Here is a 25245-nt window from a genome sequence, read left to right on the forward strand (position 1 = left end):
AACACCATGTTTGAGCACAAGGGTGTCCATAAGTGCACGTGGCACCAGGACAACCTAGGTCGGAGGTCGATGATTGACTTTGTAGTCGTGTCATCTGATCTCCGGCCGCGTGTCTTGGACACTCGGGTGAAGAGAGGGGCTGAGCTGTCAACTGATCACCACCTGGTTGTGAGTTGGGTTCGCTGGCGGAGGAGGAAGCCGGAAAGACCTGGTAGGCCCAAGCGTGTAGTGAGGGTCTGATGGGAACGTCTGGCGGAGCCCTCTGTCAGAGGGACCTTCAACTCGCACCTCCGGGAGGACTTCTCCCGGATTCCGGGGGAGGCTGGAGATATGGAGTCCGAGTGGGCCTCATTCTCGGCCTCTATTGTCAATGCGGCCGCTCGTAGCTGTGGGCGTAAGGTCGCGGCGGCAATCCCCAAACCCGGTGGTGGACACCGGAAGTAAGGGATGCCGTCAAGCTGAAGAAGGAGTCCTGTTGGGTCTTGTTGGCTTGTGGGACTCCTGAGGCAGCTGACGTGTACCGGCTGGCCAAGCGTGCTGCAGCTCGTGCGGTTGCGGAGGCAAAAACTCAGAGCTGGGAGGAGTTCGGAGAGGCCATGGAGGAGGACTATCGGACGGCCTCAAAGAGATTCTGGCAAACCGTCCGGCGCCTCAGGAGGGGGAAGCAGTCCTTCACCAACACTGTTTACAGTGCGGGGGGAGAGCTGTTGACCTCGACTGGGGACGTTGTCCGGTGGTGGAAGGAATACTTTGAGGATCTCCTCAATCCCACCGTCACGTCTTCCGAGGAGGAAGCCGAGGCTGGGGACTCGGAGGCGGACTCGTCCATCACCCTGGTTGAAGTCACTGAGGTGGTTGGCAAACTCCTTGGTGGCAAGGCTCCGGGGGTGGACGAGATCCGTCCTGAGTACCTTAAGTCTCTGGATGTTGTGGGGCTGTCTTGGCTGACACGCCTCTTCAACATCGTGTGGCGGTCGGGGACAGTACCCTTGGACTGGCAAACCGGGGTGGTGGTCCCTCTGTATAAGAAGGGGGACCGGAGGGTGTGTTCCAACTACAGGGGAATCACACTCCTCAGCCTTCCCGGTAAGGTCTATGCCAGGGTACTGGAGAGGAGAATCCGGCCGATAGTCGAACCTCGAATCCAGGAGGAGCAATGTGGTTTTCGTTTTGGCCGTGGGACACTGGACCAGCTCTACACTCTCCATAGGGTGCTCGAGGGTTCATGGGAGTTTGCCCAACCAGTCCACATGTGCTTTGTGGACTTGGAGAAGGCATTCGACCGTGTCCCTCGTGGTGTCCTGTGGGGGGTGCTCTGGGAGTATGGGGTTCCAGGCCCTTTGCTAAGGGCTGTCCGGTCCCTGTATGACCGGAGCAGGAGCTGTGTTCGCATTGCCAGCAGTAAGTCAGACCTGTTCCTGGTGCATGTTGGACTCCGCCAGGGCTGCCCTTTGTCACCGGTTCTGTTCATTGTATTTATGGACAGAATTTCTAGGCGCAGTCAGGAGCCGGAGGGGGTCCGGTTTGGGGACCACAGGATTTCATCTCTGTTGTTCGCAGATGATGTTGTCTTGTTGGCTCCATCGAACCAGGACCTGCAACGTGCACTGGGGCGGTTTGCAGCCGAGTGTGAAGCGGTTGGGATGAGGATCAGCTCTTCTAAGTCCGAGGCCATGGTTCTCGACCGGAAAAAGGTGGCTTGCCCTCTCCAGGTGGGTGGGAGTCTTTGCCTCAAGTGGAGGAGTTCAAGTATCTCGGGGTCTTGTTCACGAGTGAGGGGAGGACGGAACGTGAGATTGACAGGCGGTGATGCGGTCGCTGTATCGGACCGTTGTGGTGAAGAGGGAGCTGAGCCGAAAGGCGAAGCTCTCGATTTACCGGTCAGTCTTCATTCCTACTCTCACCTATGGTCATGAGCTCTGGGTAATGACCGAAAGGACGAGATCGCGGATACAAGCGCTCGAAATTAGTTTCCTTCGCAGGGTGGCTGGCGCTCCCTTAGAGATAGGGTGAGGAGCTCAGTCACACGGGAGGAGCTCGGAGTAGAGTCGCTGCTCCTCCACGTCAAGAGGAGCCAGTTGAGGTGGCTCGGGCATCTGTTTCAGATGCCTCCTGGACGCCTCCCTCGGGAGGTGTTCCGGGCATGTCCCACTGGGAGGAGGCCCCGGGGAAGACCCAGGACACTCTGTTCCACCTTGCAATGTCATTGATAATACAGGAAGTTTTTTAAACTTCATACACCATCACTAGAATCATTTGGATAATTTCAACCCTGGAACTGCCAGTCTCTATAAACATAAGGTAAAGGGTAGCTGTTAACTTGAAAACTACCACATTATGACATCACAAGGTGGAACAGAGCATTTTGAGCTTTGGAGATGTAGACAGTTTAACATTAAAAGGTTACTCAAATATGTGTGAATGAAACAAAACACAACTCCAGGTATGTTTGTGACAACGAAACAACATTATAACATGACTTAAAGCTCGCAAGTGTAAATTTTGTGGAATATAGAACCAACCAGATGTTTGTGATCACAAACACATGGCTGTAATCAGGGTAGTCACTCGTAATGTCACCAAATACTGGAATTTGCAGTGGCCACTGTAGCTAGGACAAAAATCTAATTTATATAGTTATATAGTTTTTGACCTAGTTGACTTATTATTGTAATTTAGTTTGTCTGTTTCTGTTTCACTGTCTTCTTTTGTGTATTTACCATTACCCTTATTCCTACTATTGACAACTCATTTCTAAATTGAAAATAACATTTAAAGAATCAATCACAAAAAGTGGTATTACGACATTGCCTGGAATGTTCCACAGTATGACATTAAACGTAAAATCATTTATTCAAAATACCTTGAAAAACATGTATTCTGTGAGCGGCGTAGCTTCTGCAGATATGACCTGTAACTTGCGCTGATGTTGTAACCTGTGCACCTTTAATTGGAGATGGTTTAAATGATGTGGTTAATAATTTAAACTACCCCTTCAAGATATCGAGTTGTCAGTTGAGATAAGTGAACCATAGCCATAGGCGAGTCAGGTGTTTTACCTTAAGTGGAAAACTGGGCCATTGTTTGATCCATTCAGTACAAAGAGTACAGAGATTTCCCTGCTTTGATTCTGCAGTGTCTTTCATTAATAGTAACAAGGAAGCACAGTCTACAAGTACTGTTTGATAAGGCTCCAATGTATCCCCCATATCACACACAAACTTTGGTCTATTTTCAGACAAGAGAAACAAATATTACATACAAGAATCATGTGAAATCAAAAATACAATCAACATGACTCTTCACTGTGGCGCCAAAGGTTTACTAGAAGTCCATATATACCCAGAACAAGGACAATGGGAAAAAGTTTGTTTCACTATGCGGGGTTAAACTGTGGAATAATTTAAAAAGCGATTTAAAGGATTGTCTAAAATTCACAATTTCAAACTACTATTCAAACGTGAGGTATTCAACAGCTACAGGTTGGAACAAGGGTCATAATTACACTAGAGGTGAGCAGTATTGAAATTGTACTTAAAATGCCAAAAAACAAAAGGGTACAAATGGGTTCATAGGGATTGATGATCGGCACAATCAGGTGTAATGAGTGAGCACAGTGAGTGAGTGTTTTTCATCATTATTATTCGTATTACTATTAGAGGGGTGGGAGCTTATAAGGTCATACTTCATCCCACTCTCTTTCGAACATAGCAATGGAAGCGTTCACACTTAGAAATATTGCATTTAATGTGGCCATACCAGCTTGTCAAAGCCTGATCCCGTCAGATCTCAGAAGCTAAGCAAGGCCGGGCCTGGTTAGTACTTGGATGGGAGACCGCTGGGAAAATCAGGTGCCACAGGGGGGTGCCAGTCATAAAAACTGTTCTTGTGTCATTAGGCAAGGCACTTCACACTCATTGCCTAGTATGAAAATGGTGTGTGTGTGAGTGATGGTGGTGATCGGAGGGGCTGATGGCGCAGATTGGCAGTCTCACTTCTGTCAGTCTTTAGTAAAGTGTCTTTGAGTGTCCAAAAAGCGTTATATCAAACTAATGCATTATTATTTTTGTCTCAGATGGCTATTTAGTGTATATATAATGTATATATTTAGTCTGTATTTTATATATGTATGTATATATATTGTTTTGTTTTATGTGTGTTTTATTTTCTACTTTTCACCTTCATTGCCAAGATGCATTATATTTATTTTAAAGACACATGTTCGAAATAAAACAAACGAATATACACTGATAAATAATCATAAAAAAGAGACAAAAACATACCTGGAGTAGTGTTTTGTTTCATTCACTCATGTTCAACACACAAATCCTGCACATTTAGGCTGAATTCTTCTCGCAAACAGAAAACACCTTGTGATGTCATGCGGTAATACAAGAAGTGTTCCATTGTGTTTTTAAACTTCATATGCCTTCACTAGAATAATTTGGATAATTTCAGTCCTGGAAATGCCAATCTCTACTGAACTAATAGTAAAAGGTAGCTGTTGGAAACCACCACTCGATGACGTCATAAGGTAGAACAGAGCATCTTGAGCTTTGGAGATGTATACAGACTAATAATAAAGGATTGCTCGAACATGTGTGAATGAAACAAAACACAACTCCAGGTATGTTTTTGAGGAGGCAACAGCATTATAACATGCCTTAACGCTCACAAAACTGGTGTAATATAGGACCTTTAGGAAGGATGCATTAACTACATCTGCATACATCTATCTGATTTAAACCTGTCACCTGATGACCTGATACATATAACATTGATGTACATGGACTTCACATTTATAGATTTCATTTTGTGTACAGTATCCATATTTGATTGAGAATATTGATACCAAAACCAAACCAGTGTCCTGAAAATGTCCCCGTACATCACAGTGATTCAAGACTTTACCATAAGCACGCATGAGGACACATCTGTCACTACAGGAGCCACTGTTTGTTTTCCCTCTCTACTTCAATCATCTGAGAACGTTTGACTCACAAAGTGTCTGCTGGGGTCTGCTCCTCTGTCCCCCCTCTGTCCCCTCTGTCCCCCCTCCGCCCCCTTCGGCCCATCAAAGGGGGCCAGGACTGTAAGTACACACAGCTCAGAGACAGGCTCAAAGACAGTCTCTGCAGGGGAAAGATAAAGCACCAGCATTATTCTTCTCTGTGGGAGCCGTGCACTGAAGGAGGGGCTGGTCGAGTAAAGAGGAGGACAGGACAGGGGTCAAATGTACAGAAAGTTTACTAAAGTTTAACTAATGCTCTGATGTATTTACAGCAGATAAGTCAGCAGTGAAGGCAAAACTCAACTGCAACGCAACACTGCCAACTCAACTTTGGCATCCAGTAAAGATTGGATTGAGTTCTGGGAGATATCATCCAAAAAAGTATACATTTCTATTAGAAAAAATAAACATGCCATTCAATATTAATTCCATGAACAGACAGTTAATCAGTGCAAAAAAAATTCTACTTTCTTCCTCCAAAATCTGAACTCCAAACCACAAGCCAAAAAAAGAGCTTGGCTGTAGGCCCTATGATTAAAAACATCCAAGCATATAATTGACAATTTAATGTTTTGATTGGATCTTGATTTGAGTAAAATTGGACACACGCCACAGCTCTGTAGATGTTGTGGTAGCTGTCCTATTCAAGGCCACCAACGAGAGCATGGCGTTTGGATCTATATTTCTCTCTACTATTCATCGACTGTATAAAGAAGTGGACTAAGGGAGTGTGATGTCACCCAATAGTGCTCAGGTCCAGTCAAATGAAGCTCATATGGCCAGCGGTTACAGGAGCAAATTTGGAGCCAGGTCTGTTTTAGGAATAGGAGTTTGTTTATAGACAAGATAGCGAAATAAAAACATCAGAGTGAGTTAATACGAACATTGTAAGACCAAAATGACGAGGCTCACTGCAACAGCTACAGAGAGAGGGGCGACAATTTTTCAATTTAAAGTCAGTTCTTCCTGTAATATGGCAGTGTACGGCAGTAAGTCAGACCTGTTCCTGGTGCATGTTGGACTCTGCCAGGGCTGCCCTTTATCACTGGTTCTGTTCATTGTATTTTTTCCATCGTATTTGGACAGAATTTCTAGGCACAGTCAGGGACCGGAGGGGGTCCGGTTTGGGGACCACAGGATCTCATCTCTGCTGTTCGCAGATGATGTTGTCCTGTTGGCTTCGTCAAGCCAGGACCTGCAGTGTGCACTAGGGCGGTTTGCAGCCGAGTGTGAAGTGGGTGGGATGGGGATCAGCTCTTCGAAGTCTGAGGCCATGGTTCTCAAGTGAAGGAGTTCAAGTATCTCAGGGTCTTATTCATGAGGGAGGGGAGGATGGAGCATGAGATTGACAGACAGATTGGTGCAGTGTCAGCAGTGACGCGGTCGCTGTATCGAACTGTTGTGGTGAAGAGGGAGCTGAGCTGAAAGACGAAGCTCTCGATTTACTGGTCAATCTTTGTTCTTACTCTCACCTATGGTCATGAGCTCTGGATAATGACCGAAAGAACAAGATCACGAATACAAGCGATTGAAAAGAGTTTCCTCTGCAGGGTGGCTGGGTGCACCCTTAGAGACAGGGTGAGGAGCTCAGTCACATGGCAGGAGCTCAGAGTAGAGCTGCTGCTCCTCCACGTCAAGAGGAGCCAGTTGAGGTGGCTTGGGCATCTGTTCTGATGCCTCCTGGGTGCTTCCCTCAAGAAGTGTCAAGGCATGTCCCATCGGAAGGAGGCCCCAGAGAAGACCCAGGACATGCTTGAGGGACTATGTCGCCTTGGGGTCCCCCCGGAGGAGCTGGAGGAAGTGTCCAGGGTGAAGGAAGTCTGAGATTCCCTGCTTGACTGCTGCCCCTGCGACCTGGATAAGCAGAAGAAAATGGATGGAAAGTCATTTCTAAGCAAAGTTGAAGGAGCTGGAAGCGCCCCAATGCTCACTTGTTATTTGGAACTCGTTTAGTGGGTTAGCCATGTCCATTTACATATAAAGTCTATCTATGGTATCGAGTCTGGTACTTGTGCATTACCTGAATAATCTTAGATAATGTAAAATGAAACTGGTGAACTCTTTGACCACAACTATTACATAAAGGTGATTAAAGGCTCAAAACGACAATACCATTTTACTATATTAGGCCACATTCCTCTGAAAAGAGTCTTCACTACATTACAGTGTCTTTTTCAATAGCTGTAGACAGATTTAAAGGACTTCCCTGCTCCAGACCAGTTTATTAGCGCTGTAGGAGCCAGCGTAGGACAAGAATTAAGCTGCAGATTTGCTTTAGGATGTTGTTTTTTGAATCATGGAGCAAAGAAACACAGACACTTCAAACTCCACTGGACACTGTGCGCTCAGGGTCAATGCACCTGACTACACAGGGGCTTTTTCTTAGACATATAAGCATCACAGACTGGCCAGTTATAAAAATAAACATGGAGACATTTCAGGGATGCCTATGCGCTGGGCCAATAAGAATTACTGTTCATCTGTTTGTATGAAGATGCTGTAATCTCTTGTGTCGTTGATTTAAAGATGCACTGTGTAACTTTTCATGTTTTCATTTCATGTATTTTGTCTGGAATGTTCCACAGTATTGCATTAAACTCATCCAATTCCATGTAGATAAGAAGGCCTGATCACAGCATAAAGGCATGTTTTTTCCTGTATTTTTGACCCATCCGTGGGTTTCCAAATGGTGGAAAATTAGGACTGTTGCCATAGTGATTAACAATTTTAAACTAAATATTACATTATATTTTTGAATGGGGCAAAAAGTCCTCTAAATGTCAAATAAAACTGGGAGTTGAAACCCATGCACTGAACCCAATACATTCCAGACAAAGCAAGTACATCTCCATGGAGACAAGCGTCATATCTTTCCCTAGAAATGTTACACAGTCTACCTTTAACCACAACCAATTCCTTCAATATTTGGTAACAGTTTTAGCAGAAGTTAAGATGTTTTTTTTTCCCAGGATATTAAAACATTGCCCGTGTAGTTCCCTTCTTTCTGTGTCAAACTCTTGAATAATAATAAGTACATTGGTGACGTGTGGTGCAGACTGCAGATTTTTCAGAGCTGCTGTGGATTCTCCATGTTATGTAAAAGGCTTAGTCAACTGACACAGATTGGGGTAAGTTGATCTGGCGTAAAACTATCGGGCTTCTCCAGTGTCCCAACAAGACTCCTGATTTTAATCAACTGTCCATCAGTCACTCAGCCGGGACTTTTCCAGGATTATCCACTGCTGTTTGGTAATATATGTATAATAGAGTTTGAATAGGACAGAGTAAAAGCTGATGTAAGCAACAAAGGAAAGTAGTTTATCTTGGAACTGAGAGGGAAATAATGAAAAAAGAAAGCTGACTATGCCTTCGATTGACAATGTTAAGTGATTCATAAACAAATGATAAAGCTAAAAGACTAAACTACAGGTTGTCTATCGAACCAAGCATAATTTTACATGTGGTTAGAATTTAATTTTTTTTTTAAAACAAATTTCAGTATGCAAAGGAAATCCAAATCTTGCGAGCTTTTAGCCATGTTGGAATGCTGTTACATCTTTAAAAATATACCTACATTTGTGTTGTTTCATTCACAAATATTTTAGAAACCTTTATTATTAACTGGTCTACATCTCCAAAGGTCAAAATGCTCTGTTCTACCTTGTGATATCATGAAGTGGTAGTTTTAAAGTTAACAGCTACCTTTTACCTTTAGTTCAATAGAAAAATTACCAATTCCTGATCTGAAATTATCCAAATGATTCCTAGTGAAGGTGTATGGAGTTTAAAAACACAGTGGAGCACTTCCTGTAATACCACATGACATCACAAGGTGGAACAAAGTGTTTTCTGTTTGAGACTTTGTGAGTTAAACATGTGTGAATGAAACAACTCTGGGTATGTTTATGAGGAGGAAATAACATAATAACATCGATGAGAAAATACCATAATATGGGCCCTTTTACTTCTCAAATAGTGATTATAGAGATGATGTGGTTAACTGAATAATCTTGAGATCTCCATCTGTAATTAGTTTCAAGGTTTTGAGATATCTCATATCAGAAATACTATTTGCAGGGAGGAGATAGCAGCAGACAGAACGTGTGCACCATTTGGCCTATAGGAAACAGGAAATGAAAACGGACAGGGCAGAATAAATACTGCATTATGAAACAGGCTGTGTAAAATGTAGGTCACAAATGATGGAAGATAAAATTCAACCCGTTAAAAAACAGCTTAAACCAAAGAGAATTGAAAAAGTGTGCAAATGAAACAATATTGATGTCCGTCAGTTTAATCGACAAATAAAGTAATGCACAAAAACATGACAAATCAATTAATACGACCTTCATACAGAATATGTTATATACAGAATAGAAATACACGAATTTCACAGTAAAAATATGTCTTGGCCCCTCCACTTAAATGTAATCAAGTTTATCATTTCACTCTAGCTCAGTGTATCTGGCAAACATGGCTTTTCGGACAGCATCCTTGTACGTGTCTGAGGGGGACAGTTCATACGCAGATCCCTTCACACCCAAACCAGTGCCTTTAGTCCTCAATGAAGCCTACGGAGGAAAACAAAGAATTATTATAAAACTGAGACAGATTAGGCCAGGTTTAAAGGTCCTATATTACGGAAAATTGACTCTTGTGAGCTTTTAGCCGTGTTAAAACGTTGTTACCTCCCCAAAAACATATAGTGAAAGTGTATGGAGCACTTTGTGTAAATGACGTCCCAAGGTGGAACAGAGTGTTTTCTGTTTGAGAGAAGAACACAGAACATCGTTTCTGATGAGGAAACAACATCATAACATAGATCAGAAATAAGGGTCCTTTAATACGAATATATGTCCAGTTGTTTTGTATGAATCTTTCTTTCTATCTTTGCATTTAATTGTGCCTTAACAAGTGCAATAAAGTTCGCAGTCATCTTCACTTCACTTGGCATTGTATAGTAAAAGCTGTTACAATTTGGTGCGATTTGAGTTTGCTGTATTGTAGCCTAAATAAATGATCAAATAGAAGTTAAAAATTAAGATAGTACATCTTCACTGATGCACTTACAGCGATGGGAGTGGTGATTCCCTGTTGATGTCGTCCCAGGCCTTTGCCCTCCTGCCAGCCCATCGCCTGCAGCATTTTGTTCCCAATGTTGTCACTGGTCAGTCCGTCTTTAGTGGGCTGTTCATAGTTCCTGTGGCCAAAAGGTAGGTATGTTATTCAAAATAATTATATACATTTTAAATGACAATTTACAGCTAATGAGAACAGTCAAAATATAAAAGTAGACTGCAAATATCTGCAGAGATTTTTTAAATGAATTTGAAGTTGAAGTAAATTTCTCATGTCATAAAGCAAATTTAGGCTTGACAGTAATAATCCTCTGGGGAAGGTAGAAAATATTTTGTAATTCAGTGAGCACTCTATTGCCCAATAATGTATCCTTGAGTTTCAGAATGATGAAATATTAGGAATGTTGTCATAGCAAAAATATTTTGGCTATCAGAATAATTATTAGAGCGACTTATCGTTCAATACATGATACTATATTTAAAAAGAGTTTGAAAGGATTATCTTGCATTACTGTTATTGTACCATGTAGTTTCAATATTATTCTTTATCCCAGTATGTCTCTGTAGGATTATATTGTGTTTAAACATTTTTATCATGACAGGTTTAGTTCATATTTTTATATAACTCAGACACTTACATATGGATCACAATGAATTATGAACAAATGAATGAAATGAAATGAATGATCTGGAAAATATATGTGTTTTCAACTCACACTGTAGGGGCCGGTTGGTGCTTCTTAAATTTCTTCTTTGGAGCCGGAGGTTCAGGGACTCCGTATTTCTCTCTCCTCTCAGCAGCTCGGTCTCTGTATTTGAGCTGCACACACATTTGTTCACTTTGTAAAATGAAGACATTCACAAATCAGATTAGAAAAAGCATTAGGTGGAATGCTTTTACAAAACCTATTCAGCAGCTTGGCCGACATTTCAAGACAAAAGATTACAAGCCAAAAATGTGGATTCCTTTCTTATATGTATATTTGCTGAAGATATTAAAAATTATTATCTCTGTGAGTATTGTATTAGATTAGCAGCAGGAATGGGTCATATGACAAAAACATTAACACAGATATATTTGCAATTTGTGGCAATTTCATTCTTTTTTGTCCTTTTGAAAACAAATAAAAATGGCTTTTCATTATGAGTATTCATTATGTTCAGGAAATTATAGATTTTTTATTATTGCCATTTAACAAAAAAAAGTCACATTTATTCCTCTAAAGTCTGAACTCTTTTCTTAACTGAATTGGCTGTAGACCTCTTGATTAAAAAGACTCTGAAGCTGATCATAGACAATTAGAAAATGAAATGGCAGCCACTCAATGCACTAAATCTTTTGGCAAATTCAAATTGTTATCTCTAAAAATATAAAAAGGTTGAATATATGTTATGTATTTGCATGTATGTGTATTTTAACTTGTACCTCTGCTTCCCTTCTCTCGAGCTCCTCCAGTTCAGCTTCTGACAGCCTGGTTCTCCTTTGAATTTCCAAATTTTGCTGAAAAAAAAAAAATAAAAAAATAATAATAATAATAATCCCTCATTATATTCACTAAGGTTTCAACGATTAATTAACCATTACTAGTCAACTACCTAGTTAACTTTCAATGTATAAAAGAAATAATCGTCTGTCTAGCTGACTAATAGAAAATGAATCTCTTACTAATTGACAACTAAAATAATTGTTAGTCAAGGCAAATTTATTTCTGTAGCATATTAAAAAAAAACAACTAAATAATAAATAATAAAACTGAACTCAAATAGACATAATAAACCAACAAGGAAAACAAAATTAAGATACATTTAGACTAAACATTTGACCAGAATGAACTGGAAGGTGCTGCATCTTAGTTAATGTTGCTCTAAATAAAAACCTAAAGCCCATCACTGTCTTGTTATTATTATTAGTATATTCATGTATTCTGCCCACAGTGTTAGCAGATGGCCGTGCTGCTCCTCCTGTGTTCTCACCTTGTGGAGGTCAGAGAGCTGCTGGTGCCTGAGTAACGCGTCCTTTGTGGGGAACTGTCTCCGGCACAAAAGACACACCATCTTTGTCCAGTCGGTGATCTTAGCCTCTTCATCAGCTGGGGATTCCTCTGGATCACTGTCCCCGCTGTACGACGGCACCAAAACAGCCTGACACAAGAAGAGAGGTTCAGAAAATATAGCATATAAAAAAAAGGCAAGAAAGAAGGTAGCTTTTTTCATATAAGATGTTTTGGAAAGATGTTATTGCTTGCCTGGACTCTTCCATGATATGGCATTTAACACTTGCTTTTATTCAATTACAGGTTTTTATTGAAATAGCCTAAAAAGCATGCTATGTAAATACATGGTCTCTCAACAGATCTAAACTGTGTGGCCTTGTTGCACCACATGTCTCAATGGTCATTAATGCCATACAACATCTCCGTAAGGCCAAATATGTGTCAGGTCTGTGTCATTTGTTTAATTTTTACAATAGGACTGACTTGTTTACTGATCTGCTGATATAACTTCTTGTTTATAAAGTTATGGATAAAAAAAAGATTAAACATTTCCATTCTCAATTAATGAATACTTAAAAAAAGAAATCGCAAAACATAACAAACCTTAGATGCAGGCTCCTGCTCTTGATTCCTCAATGGTTCAGTCACTGAAGATGGTATTTCAATTCCCATTTGCTGAAATTACCAACAAGAATAAGTTATTAAATGTGACATAATAAAAAAAAAAAAAAACAACTTTCCAATACCATACAGTTTTTTATTTACCTTTTTCTCAAACAGATAGAATCCCGCGTCTGCAGAGGCAGACTCCCTCCTCTCCTCCTCTCTGGAAGCTCCTGAACTATTCTTGTTGTTTTCCTTTTGTCTGTTTAAAGTTTTGGCCCAACGCTCCATGTCCTTTGCAATCTAACACAAAATTTATAACATGCATAAATAAATCGAGATACAGAAGATATACACATAAGCTACATTAAAAGGTGCATTATGCAAGTTTTTTAATGGACCTGCTTGTCTCAAGAAAATGTTGTTTGCTTGGAATATTCCACAGTATACTTCTCCATTCTTCACTGATTCCATTACAGTTGTTTTTACTGACAAAAAACCTGTCACCTGTTATATGTTTTGTACCATTTTGTGGAACATTCCAGGCAAAACAAAAATCATCTCCATTAGTGTCTCAATACTAAGCCTGACTATTTTGTAACTAAGAAAAAGACTATTTTTAGACAATAGATGGTATATTTCAACAAAAAATAATAGTACTTATTTTATATTACCACATGGCGTTAAGGTTGAATCATGTCCTATCTTTGTGATTTTTTTTTTTTTTTTTTCAGTCTCGACACTTGTTCAAATAAGAATCTCGTTTATATCTCAATTTTGATACTTTTAACCTGACTTAATTTTTAATCTACACGGAGAATAGAAGATTTCAGACCCTCTACCAGAAAAGTTACATTGCAGCTTTAACAATTCTTGAAGTTCATTACCTGTTGTGCGGACTTGCTTTTGGGCTTGTCCTTCTTCTCTTTTGGCTCTTTAGTTGAGGCTGAGTTTGAGGTGTTTGTTGTGGACGCCTCCTCTGTGTTTGTCTCTGATCCTGTAGCAGGGACATAGGTCTGCTTCTCACTGTCCCAATACAGATACTGCTGCGTCTCCGAGTTATAGTAATACTGATGAACCAGAAGAGACAAAAGGATGATTATTTTTAGTCAACTAGTCATTTAGATTTTCAAAACACATTTTTAATCAAATAATTGTCCAAACATGATAAATGAAGGTTTCAAAGTAGCAAATATTTACAAGTCTATTATTAACCAACAGTGTATTATTAATTAAACAGTTTTTGTATTTATTTATTAATTTTTTTACATTTTGATTTAATAATTCCACCATCTTTGTTATAAAATAGTCTTTTCATAAGTGTTTGAGTCCAGATAATGATTACATTGTTCAAAATAGTACTATGATTATTTTTTATAGTCAACTACAGTCAACAGTCCTATTAAATATTGATATGAAGTGAATTAATAATTGTGTTTGTAAATCTAAGAGGCCGGATGGTACCTGGCTGTTGGGGTCATAGTAGAGCCCACTCTGAGGGTCGTAGTAGTAACCTGAAGATTCATCATACTGGTAAGAGGACGTGTCCGGGACAACTGTGGCTACAAAAACAAACAAGTAAAAATAGTATAGCTGCTATTGAAATTAATGCGGAAAAATGTTAATTTTTTTCCCCAGCTGTCACATAAATATCTTATCACCTCACTGGTTATGCTTAAATGCGCAGCAAAAATCTGATCATTAACCGATTATTGAAATAAACTGTTACACATGAAGTAAGTAATCAGACTTCTTTCTTTTTTTTTTTTTTTAATTCACACCTGTGCAGGTTTTGACAAGGAAAATTATGCAAAAAACCCACTTTGCCTTCCAAATACTAAAGAAAAATCCACTGTTGATGAGACTACTACTAACACTACTTTACCATAAATCAGATCTGATTATAATCTATATAATACTGGCCTTATACATATTCTCATTGTTTACCCCAAATATAAAAAGGTGTGTAAAAGTGTATCCTTGGTCCCTCTTACTTGATGTGTTGGCCATAACTGTGGTTGCAGGATTAGACGACACCGGCAGTGATGCAGTGAGAGCAGCCTGAGCATCAGCTGGATTCACCAACTGCACATTTAAAAATAATTTTAAAAATACATTTGTGACCATAGACATTCCAATAACATTCTTTTGACAACTATCCATGGGTTTTAGAATAATATATTTTTAAGATTGTTGCTGTAATGGGAAAAAATCCTCAAAATGTAGCATGCAACAGGAAACTATAATGAATCTATAATGCAATAACGTATCAGTGTGATTAAGCATTTACTAAAAACATGTAATATGCATTTGCTGCAGTTTACCTGCATGTGTGCCTGAGCCATCACAACAGGCTGATATACCTGAGCTGCATGTGACAGGACCACACCTGGAGGCATTAGATTTGGAGCAGCTACAAACAGACAACACCAAACAGTCATTAAAGCTTTAACCAAAGAACAGAACAAGTACATCTTGAGGGTTTTCAGTACCTCCAAGTAAACCATCTCCAACAGGGGCCAAGCCTTCAGGCAGCTGGTAACTCTGCACCTGTGACAAAACAAATACAGCAGGGATCTTCAACGTTTTTCAGGCCAGGGACCCACAAACAGAGGGAAAGCTGCAGCAGGGACTCCCTACTATATATATGGCATACAATTATGTTTTAAGATTCAACTAGGCCTAGTGTCTCTTGCATCGTCGGTGCACAGCATAATACGTTTTTGCCCATGGAATGTAATTTTCTCTAAAAGAAAAAAAAACAAAACCCAAACATCAATCGTTTTGAAGATTTCAGAACTAGCTGTGCATTGAGGAAGGCACATACAAAACAAAAATTCCTCCTGAATTTCCTTTTCATCTCCACAGCGCACAAACGCCAGGAGGTGGCCATCCTCAGCCACATCTGTTGACTCGTCTAATTGTAATGCAAATACATCTGCCAACCTCAGCTTCTCTATCAGTTGCACCCTCACATCAGATACCATCTCGTCTATAAGGTGAGCTATGGTTATGTCCGACAATGGAAAGGTTTTCAATTATTAATGTCTATATCATTCCCATACATTGTTTTACAGATATCAGTTGTTAAAGGCAATATTAAATCTTCTCCACGGCCGTTTCTTCTGGGCAATCCGAAGAGCAATTTTATAAGAGCATTTCAAAGCTACCTCACTAACTTTGGCTGATTTTCTTATCCAATATCTGTTGACCTTGGGGGGATTTGAGGCTAGCTTGGAAGTATTCAACAGGTTTGTCTTTTAAGTGGCTCTGTTGACTTCATAGATGCACTTAAAAGAACAGCAGCACAAATGACACACATTGCAAATTCAATGCCATCTCTCTCCTTGAAGGTAAATCCAAACTTCAGATCATTATCTGCATATTTTCAGCTCTACATCAGCAGCAGGTTCCTCCTCGCCACTTGCATTTTCACTGGTGGTTTCTAAGGTGCATGGTTTCTCTGTTGTGCTTGTGGGTTTTTTTTTGCATCTATGACAAATGTGTGTACAGGAGGCCTTGGGACAGTCTTTGTGAGTGAACCGGTGCCTAACTTAAGACAGCTACCGTGTGCTGCTGAATACATCCATTGCCGACTGACAGGTGACATATCCTGCTTACTTTTCTCCGTTCGCCACAATGTTGGATTCATGTTAATATGTATTTAAAAACATTTCAATCGACCCCCCTGTTGAAAACCTATGAAATACCGTTTGTACACTGAACATTTTACTATTTGCAGTTCCTTCTGTTTTGCCGTGTTACCTGTTGTGCATAGACCTCAGGAGCTGTCACAAAGGATGAATTAGCAGCTGCTGCGGCGGCTTGCTTCAACTACAAGAAAAATGAATTACACTTAGAAAGTTTTAAATGGTGGGTGTTGTAGTATTAACATTTGCCCAAACTGACTATGGGGAAAAGTAGACACAAAATATATAGAGACAATATTTTATACTAGTATGACCACATAAAACTACATAATACAATGACAACACAAACAGAAAAAAGTATATAGACTAAACAGTGGACTATGACATGTTCTGCCGATTGATTCGTTGACTAAAAAGGTGAGTGTGGTAAAAGCTCTCAAATCTATAACACATTTCTATGAATCTGTCTCAAAATGTACTCACAAGACTACACCTGCATGAGAGTTCACATAAAAACAATAGACGTGTATAAGGTGACTGAACTTGAGTTAAGAATTGAATCATTGGTTTAAACTGCCTTTGTACATATAATTATCAAAAATATCAAATCTTTAGCTATCTTACTCAGTAACCTTTCTGCTTTTGTCCCATATAAATCCTTATAATCTAAATAAAATTAATAGTGAACAAATTTTGATTGACTAAGATCCATCCCCGATTAATCAGTAAAAGGAAGGTATTTTACATCCTAAAGCTAAACACAAATTAACACCAGCACAGTGCATAAGACTCCGGACCTGGCTGGAGGACCACTGAGCAGCTGCGATGGCCGTACTGGCGACAGAGAGAGCATTGGCCCGAATCCCATCGGCCAGAGTGGAGTCCCTGGAAAACACAGATGTCCAGTAAATATGGCTCTACTGTAACTGACAGACACAACTCTATGTAATTCTGGCACAGGACAAGACTATAATTCAGCATAATGGTGCATTATATAAGGGGTGATATATGAGCTCATTGCCTGCAGAAAAGTAAATAAATTTAAAACTTTTTTATACTGTGGAACATTCAAGTCAAAACAATCACACCTCCGTTAGAAATTAGAAGACATGCCTTATAGCAAAGACAAGTTAAGCACTCAAGAGCTTATTACCAGCATATAACAGTGTAATGGGGTAAAAGGTTCAATAAATGTGTTTAAAATACGGGTCCTTTAAGGTATGTTCAATATAGGATGACTCACTTTCTGGCACTTTTGGCATAATCCACACCAATAGTTTTTCCATCGAGCTTCAATGGAGGCTGAAGACCCTGGAGCATGGTGAGCAGCTGTGACGCCTCCTGTTATAAAATAAAAGACACCAAATCACCACATACAACATCACAATGACATTTGACAATAATAAAATATGAAAATTAAATGTATAGTACCAGTGGCGAGGAGAGCTGCACAAAAGCAAAGCCTCTGTTCTGTCCAGTTTGTTTGTCTTTGATGAGGCGGATGTGTCCAGCATTCAGGTTCACAAATGGAGACAGTAAGGACAAAATGCCATCAACAGAAGAGTCTGGCGCTATGTTCCTCAAGATGATCGCTGTGAGAAAAACAGTGAGTGCAAGTCAATAGGTTGCGTTCACATGATACCACAGTGCTCTAAAATCCCTATAGTTCATGAGGCTGGAGGGCAGATCAGAATTCTGGATATGGTGGAATTCGTTGAAGTTTTGTTGATCTATCAGACTGCAGATTTGTCAACCTGGTTTATGGTTGATAGCTTTGTAGTTACTGGGCCTATCCACACAGTTGTGATTGTTGTCAGCTGAAAGAACTACAAACCCTAAGATTAACATGGCAGGTTTGTAGAGCCAATTCCACACCAATAATCATATGGTTCAACATTTTCAGTTTGATATTTCTCAGTAAATCTTCATAAATTTATATAGGCCCCTGCTGTCCATCTAGAATTATGAAGAAGAGGTATACAGCTCTTTGGAGAATGAAAATCTTGAAATAAATTGGAAAACAGAGTAGAAGCTTAAAACTATAAATAGTACCACTCACTGTCTCCATTGTTCCATTGACTCAAGTCTCCGGCCTGAGCAGCTCCACATCTAAAGCACTTTTGTCTTTTCCGGAAATTATAAAGACCACACTGAAAAAGGACAACAAAATTACACTGTTACTATATTAAAATAAAGCATTTAATTATAATATTTTATTCTAATTATATTTTAAATTATTAAAAGGTACTTTATGCAACTTTTCTGGTACAGGGTTTGCCACCTTGCCGTCTCCACGATTGCTGTGTCTAGAAATAGTTAAATGTAGTTCCATGTTTAACTATCTCCATGGAGACAAGTGGCAGACTCTACCCCAGAAAAGTTACATAGACCTCCTAAGAGACGATAGGATATGCACTTACTGAATTACAAAGCCAGTTCTCGGATTTCTGTCGTCTGTTGCTATAGTGCACAGCAATGCTTTTCCCTTGGATCACCAACTTGTTCTGTAAAAATCCAAAACTGGAGTTATTTCCGGCCTGCTGAATACAGTGCCCCACCGTATGAGTGAGCACAACCGGAACAGGAAAGAGTGGCTAGACTCTCTTTGGGGTCAGAGGGGGACAGAAGTGGAGAGAGGGCTTCAGAGAGGGTAGCGTGTGTATACCGAAGATAATCAAATAATCAAAATAAATCAGTGTTTGGGACCGGAGTGCTACCAGCTCATCGGGTGTTACATGAAGAAGTGCATATCCCAGTAACTGAGCTGGAGCAAGTGTGCAGAGGGGCTATGAGGCCTTTTCAATGTAAGGAAAGGTGCCTACTGTAGTAAGCTGTAGTTTGGCACAAAAGACTAACCATGTCATATTATCAAGCAAATAGTCCTAGGACTGTAGACGACTAGAAAAATTCTTGGTCAATTAAAACATACCCTGTGAATTGATTTATTGACTAAAGCGGACATGGTGTGAAGGTGGCAAAAAATTAGGATTATCTTGCACAAAAACGACTGTATACAGAGCTGTACTAGTAAACAGCATCTTCATAAGTGAAAGGCCGTTTAAACTGTCTGGGTCACTTTCAAAACTCCTCACTCCTTTCTGCTATAAATCCTTATATGTGTCTAGATACAATAATTAGTCGACTACAGCCCTAGCAAATTGTAGCATGATTTTGCACTGTAGCTCTAAATGGATTGATAAAATTTCGTGCAACAATGTCTTATGAAAAGTCAGTATACTGGGTCTGTAATCGCCAAGAATAAAGTCTAAACTTGGTGATTGTTGAGGCAACCTGATTGGTCTCCATCCATCGTGTTGAATCTTGCAAGTGATAAAACTCCACGAAGGCGAAACCTCGGCTTATACCTAGAGACAGCATTCAGATATAGATGGGAGGTGTGTTAGTGAGAATGCCTTGGTGCAACATGTAAACTCACAATCGGCTTGTACAGTGGCAGGGATGTATCTTAAAGATAAAAAATGGGGAAGTGATCTCTTCTGTGTCAAGCAATGGGATCAAGATTACCTCTCCATACCAACAAACCCAATATGAGGTCCACTGATGGCTGATGAAAAGGGCTTTATTGTTATTGTAGAGATAGAGACAGAGTGTAGAGGGACAATAGCCCTGTAAACCTGTTAATAAGTACCTGTGCGTTTCTTCATCAGACGGATATCTACAGGCTGTGGTCCAGGCAGTTGTTCCAGAGCTGTGCGAATCTGCAAAATAACATAATTTAGTTAGCTTAGTCGCGCTATTTAAATAAAAAAATAATAATAAAAGTTAGTATGTATATATTGATAAATATGACTCTTGATAGTATTTAGACATATGAGTTGAAACTAAATAAAAACTATAAAATAAGGCTGTTGAACCACTTTATGGAGATTACATTTTTGACTCCGTGATTGGTTCTTAATCTCAGTGTTAATACATTCTTTAAAGAATATAATAAATGTACAACTTTTAACACAACTGATAACTATCGTCTGACAGGTCAATTCTCAAGTGAGCTGATATTAAAACCCTCATAGACAGAGTAAGGCTTCCATTGCCGTCTAATGCTCTGCAATGTGCAGAGAGAGAGAGAGAGAGAGAGAGAGGATGTGCTTACATCATCTTCAGTCACATGAAGAGACAGGCCACGAAGCATTATGGTCTTGCTTTCTTCATCAGACTCCATCCTCCCATCTTGATCTGGATAGTCCATGTCATACTCATCATCTGAGTCGTTACTGTGGCGACGCTTTCGTCCCCTCTGTCAAAGAAAATAATCAAGAATGAATTCCCTTTAAATTCAGTTAAAAAGTGCACAGTAACTTTTCAAGTATAGCGTCTGCCACCTGCTTTAGCAATATAATCTCCACAGAGATTGAATAGATACATAGTGCACCTTTAAAGACAATCATATGAATCATTTCATTATACCTCTGGACTGTAGTCATCATATCGATCCCTGTGCCTCTCATCACTCCATCGATGATCATAATCTCGATCTTCATCTCGGCTTCTTCGGTCATGGTAGTCATCATCATCTCTGTGGCCATCTGAGCCATACCTCCCACTGCGTTCACCTCGACTCGGTCTAGAACACAGGCAATGAATAAGGGATCAAAATCACTTTATTTGATTCCCCTTTTTTCAGACTGCATTTAATTTTCTCTTCATATCTGTGGGTAAAGGATCAAGGAAATGTTTATTAAAACTCTGATACTTATAATGTGTAATATGTGTATTTTTATTGCAGTAACAGTTCAGCCATTTTCTCAAGGCAGAAAGTGCTCAATTAACTACAAATACACCAGTTAAGCACTATATAAATATAATTATACATCAGTAGCTCCTCTGAAGACATTTTATCTAACCTGATGAAAATGTAGTTTGAATAAACCACGTAGGAATATGGTATAGAATGGACCATAACGTTTCTTCAGATTTTTACCTTTTATCACCTCCCATGATGTAGCTTGTATTAACAATCTGCAGATGATATACAAGAAAACAGTGATTAGAGGTGATTAAACGTGTAAAAAACCAGGGCGTGTCGAATATAAGGCGACTAACCTACTACAGTCTATGGTTAAAACAAATCCGCAACAAATATAGGAACAATCTGCCATTGTCATTAAGTTATACATTTATATACAACAAATGGGAGACTAATGGTTATATTGTTGACGTTTTACTTACAGTTACGCATGTATTATTTGCAAAAAACGCTGGATTTCTTTCGCTAATCGGACCTTTGGCGCTGCTTTCCCTCTCGGCCACCGGAAGAGCGTCTTCTACAGCAGAGTCAGCAAACTTGTAATATGACATCTAGCGGAGAGTTTTGTCATTGCACTATCGGGTTATTTGGACAATATAATGGACTTAAAAAGCATTATTCATGAGGGACAACGTTATTCAGGCTGCAGACGCACTGCAAAAGTAAAAATCTTGAATAGTTTGGAAAGAGTGCCATAAAGATATAAACACAATTGCACACTTCTCTCCCATCACCACTAGGGGGCACTACATTTCAATGGGAGAGATGCGATTGAAGAGCTGCAACATTCTGCTTCTCCATTGAGTTATTACGGAATAGATTACAAAGATACGGCAGTATATGGCATCTAATAGAAAAACAGAACAGACCTATCAACATTAAATGGTGGAAACATATTTCCTCGGTCTGTAAATTTCATCTTGCTATTGCATCACGGCTCACCATCTCCCGACACTGATCTACCAGGAAAAAGGTAGCATGATGCTAACACTAATGCTAGCATTTCTATTTAAATGTCATTTTGTAGATTTTTAATGAGCATATGGTGAACTATATTAGTGTGGCTATGATGTTTCCAATATTTGTTGAGATAATCAAAGCATGGATCTTTGTAATTATGTGAATGTGAAGGTTGCGGCTAACTAGCTCAATGACATTCCCATTCGTTTCTTCAGTAGAACCATAGGAATCACGTTTTGTAAAATGTTCTCATCATATTGTGTGTTTTTAGCCAATAAGCTCTATGGCTGAACCAGAGTTACTGCTTGACTCCAACATACGACTATGGGTGGTGCTGCCCATTGTCTTCATCACATTTTTAGTGGGAGTCATTCGGCATTATGTGTCTATTCTTCTTCAAAGTGACAAAAAGCTCACCCTAGAGCAAGTGTCTGACAGGTTTGTATCACAAGTTTGTGTAAAACAAACAAACAAACAAACAAAAAACATAGGAAGTCAATATTTCTATTTCTTTTCCAATTTCAGCCAGGTCCTAATTCGGAGTAGAATCCTACGGGAGAATGGAAAATATATCCCAAAACAGGTAGATATTTACAGTACACATAGGTGCTATGTCCATTTAACAGTCAGTAATAATAGTAGTGAATTAATCAGTAAATGACAAATGCAAAACATTTTAAATTGTTTTTCCAGTCATTTTTGATGAGGAAGTTTTATTTCAACAATCAAGAAGATGGATTTTTCAAGAAGACCAAAAGAAAAGTGGTTCCACCTTCCCCAATGACAGGTATACAGCTGATCTGAATGTGCCTGAACCTAATTATCATGTTACATTTTTGTTCAAATGAAGACTGCTTTTTACTTCACTTCAGATCCCAGTATGTTGACAGACATGATGAAAGGAAACGTGACCAATGTGCTTCCCATGATTCTCATTGGAGGGTGGATAAACTGGACCTTTTCTGGATTTGTAACAAGTAGGTGTCTTGGAGTATCCTTATATAGGCCTATTATATATTGCAACATTTATCTATTCTGGATTAGATTTAGACAAACTTTATTGATCCACAAGGGAAATTATTTTGAAAAAAATATGTAAAATTGAATTAACTGACGTTTTTATTTTTACAGCCAAGGTTCCCTTCCCTCTCACATTACGCTTTAAGCCTATGCTACAACAAGGAATAGAGCTGCTCTCCCTGGATGCCTCCTGGTATACTTATCAATAGTATATGTGCATCATCATTATTAATTAAATCAATATTGAAATGATTTATAATTGTGTTCTTGTTTAGGGTAAGCTCAGCATCATGGTACTTCCTTAATGTCTTTGGTCTAAGAAGCATGTACTCATTAATCCTTGGACAGGACAATGGTAAGTGACAGCTAAAATAAAATATGATGTTATAATATTATACACATAGTGATAACATTGATTGAGTGAGCTATTAGAGGTTAGAGTAACTGGGCATGATTCCAAGAGAAAGACTAATAAGGAGATTTATGGATATGATTAAATGTGATGCTGAGATGCTGGTGCTGGAGGCAGATAGTTGGCTGTTGAGATAATTGAAATTAACAGTTGATTAAAGCAGCAACTCTTAAACTTTATTGTTTTGACTGTTCACAGGTGCCGATCAGTCCAGGATTATGCAAGAGCAAATGAGTGGTGCAGCTATGGCAATGCCAGCAGATACAAATAAGGCATTTAAGGTATGAATTTGTTAAACTTTAAAATTTTAACTATTATATAATAGCAGTTTATGTAATTGGTGCCAACCACAATGTCTCGGTCCTTAAAACACTTTTGCCTCACAACAAGAAGATTCACCGTTCCATTAATGGTGTTAATGTTAAGTTAACATGTTGTTCATATACTTTAATATCACAGTCCTAATTTACCACAATTCATAAAGGTAAGATAAATATTTCTCATTGTTGCTTTTCTAGGCTGAATGGGAAGCATTAGAGCTGACGGACCACCAGTGGGCGCTGGAGAGCGTGGAGGACGACCTCATGAGTAGAGAGCTGGACTTTGATGGCATGTTCAGCAAAGAGCTACCCACCGGTATCTTCTAAACATTTGAAGCCTTCACATCTATTTGTCACAGGGATTTGCTTTAGTTAAGGACAGAAATGGGCCAGATTCCTCAATGTTATGCAACGTTTACATTCCTTTAAACAGTCCAAACATTTTCAAGAGATTCCATTTCTTTTTATATTTTTCGTAGATGGAAAAACGCACTAGCTTTATTATAGTGTTCCATAATGTTCTGCTTCATCAGGCCAGGCAGGATCTTGTGGGCTCTGTTTATGAGCATCCATATGAGTTTTGCTGGTACAACAAGCTGTGAAGTGATCTAGTGAATTTGTTTTCCCATGTTACAAGCATTTGCCACTCATTTTCACTCATTATTACACAGAAGACAACCATATTTAACAACACTGCATTTTGCTAATTTAAATGTACTTATTAACTCCAAGATTGAAGAAATGCTATGCTAGATTATGCATCGGGATCTGATGAAATACTAAAGTTTGAATTATGTAGAGGATTAATTTTTATAATGTATCTCTTTTGTTTTGTAATGTATAAAATGCCTGTTTGGAACGATCTGTGTTGATTTATGCATATTTCTCAGACACCTCTCATCTAGTATGGCAGGTATCGCTACACTTTCTGCATACACTCACCCAAGTGTTTAAAAAAGTTTTACATATTAAACACTTAAATTGGCTTGTCTTGTTTTGGGATGTGAGTGCTTTGCCTTGAATGTTCCACACTGTGACATTTAGGGTGGCATGGTGGCAAAGTTGTTTTGCCACCATGCCGCTCTCGCCCCACAGCAAGAAGGTCCTGGGTTTGATCCTGGGGTGGTGCAAGGCCTTTCTGTGTGGAGTTTGCATGTTCTCCCCTTGCCTGTGTAGGTTTCCTCTGGATGCTCTGGTTTCTCCTACCACTAAAAACATGTACAATAGAGGTCTCTGTGGGGCCAGGACTAACCTGAAAAATATATTTTTAATCACGGTGAAACAATCCTGGTTAAATTTAAAAAAAAAGAAAGAAATATAACTTTAGCATTAATCAGTAACACCTTTTATATGTTTAATGTCATGTGACAGATGACACCACTAGGCCAAGTCAGATTTGTGAAGAGGTTATCCCAGCCCACAGTAAGAA

The 25245-nt window shown here is 39.4% G+C and overlaps 2 protein-coding genes and 1 pseudogene across 2 annotated transcripts; 2 read left to right on the forward strand and 1 right to left on the reverse strand.

Moving 5' to 3' along the window:
- The first annotated feature begins 3745 nt into the window (after positions 1–3745).
- On the forward strand, positions 3746–3863 carry LOC129411121 (5S ribosomal RNA; annotated as a pseudogene).
- Positions 3864–9289: 5426 nt separating this feature from the next.
- Positions 9290–21616, reverse strand: LOC110168354 (RNA-binding protein 5-like). Its single transcript, XM_055160686.1, has 24 exons — positions 21527–21616; positions 21279–21316; positions 20765–20921; positions 20451–20594; positions 19986–20055; positions 19628–19701; positions 18757–18840; positions 18396–18486; positions 17768–17928; positions 17580–17677; positions 17134–17221; positions 16452–16520; positions 15179–15236; positions 15011–15099; positions 14681–14771; positions 14151–14248; positions 13574–13756; positions 12849–12989; positions 12687–12758; positions 12064–12231; positions 11516–11590; positions 10806–10909; positions 10082–10211; positions 9290–9582 (listed from the first exon to the last, which is right to left on the reverse strand). The coding sequence occupies exons 2-24, from the start codon at positions 21293–21295 to the stop codon at positions 9457–9459; spliced, it is 2388 nt and encodes a 795-aa protein (XP_055016661.1). The 5' UTR covers positions 21296–21316; positions 21527–21616; the 3' UTR covers positions 9290–9456.
- Positions 21617–21843: 227 nt separating this feature from the next.
- Positions 21844–24675, forward strand: emc3 (ER membrane protein complex subunit 3). The gene is made up of 9 exons (XM_020933879.2): positions 21844–22077; positions 22336–22502; positions 22590–22647; positions 22758–22851; positions 22937–23041; positions 23196–23277; positions 23360–23439; positions 23695–23777; positions 24015–24675. Exons 2-9 carry the CDS (start codon positions 22348–22350, stop codon positions 24141–24143), a joined length of 786 nt encoding a protein of 261 aa, XP_020789538.1. The 5' UTR covers positions 21844–22077; positions 22336–22347; the 3' UTR covers positions 24144–24675.
- Positions 24676–25245: the final 570 nt, after the last annotated feature.

The sequence above is a fragment of the Boleophthalmus pectinirostris genome, unplaced genomic scaffold (assembly GCF_026225935.1).
Source record: "Boleophthalmus pectinirostris isolate CB_2022bp ecotype Guang Dong unplaced genomic scaffold, ASM2622593v1 HiC_scaffold_3, whole genome shotgun sequence".
Taxonomy (NCBI): Eukaryota; Metazoa; Chordata; class Actinopteri; order Gobiiformes; family Gobiidae; genus Boleophthalmus; species Boleophthalmus pectinirostris.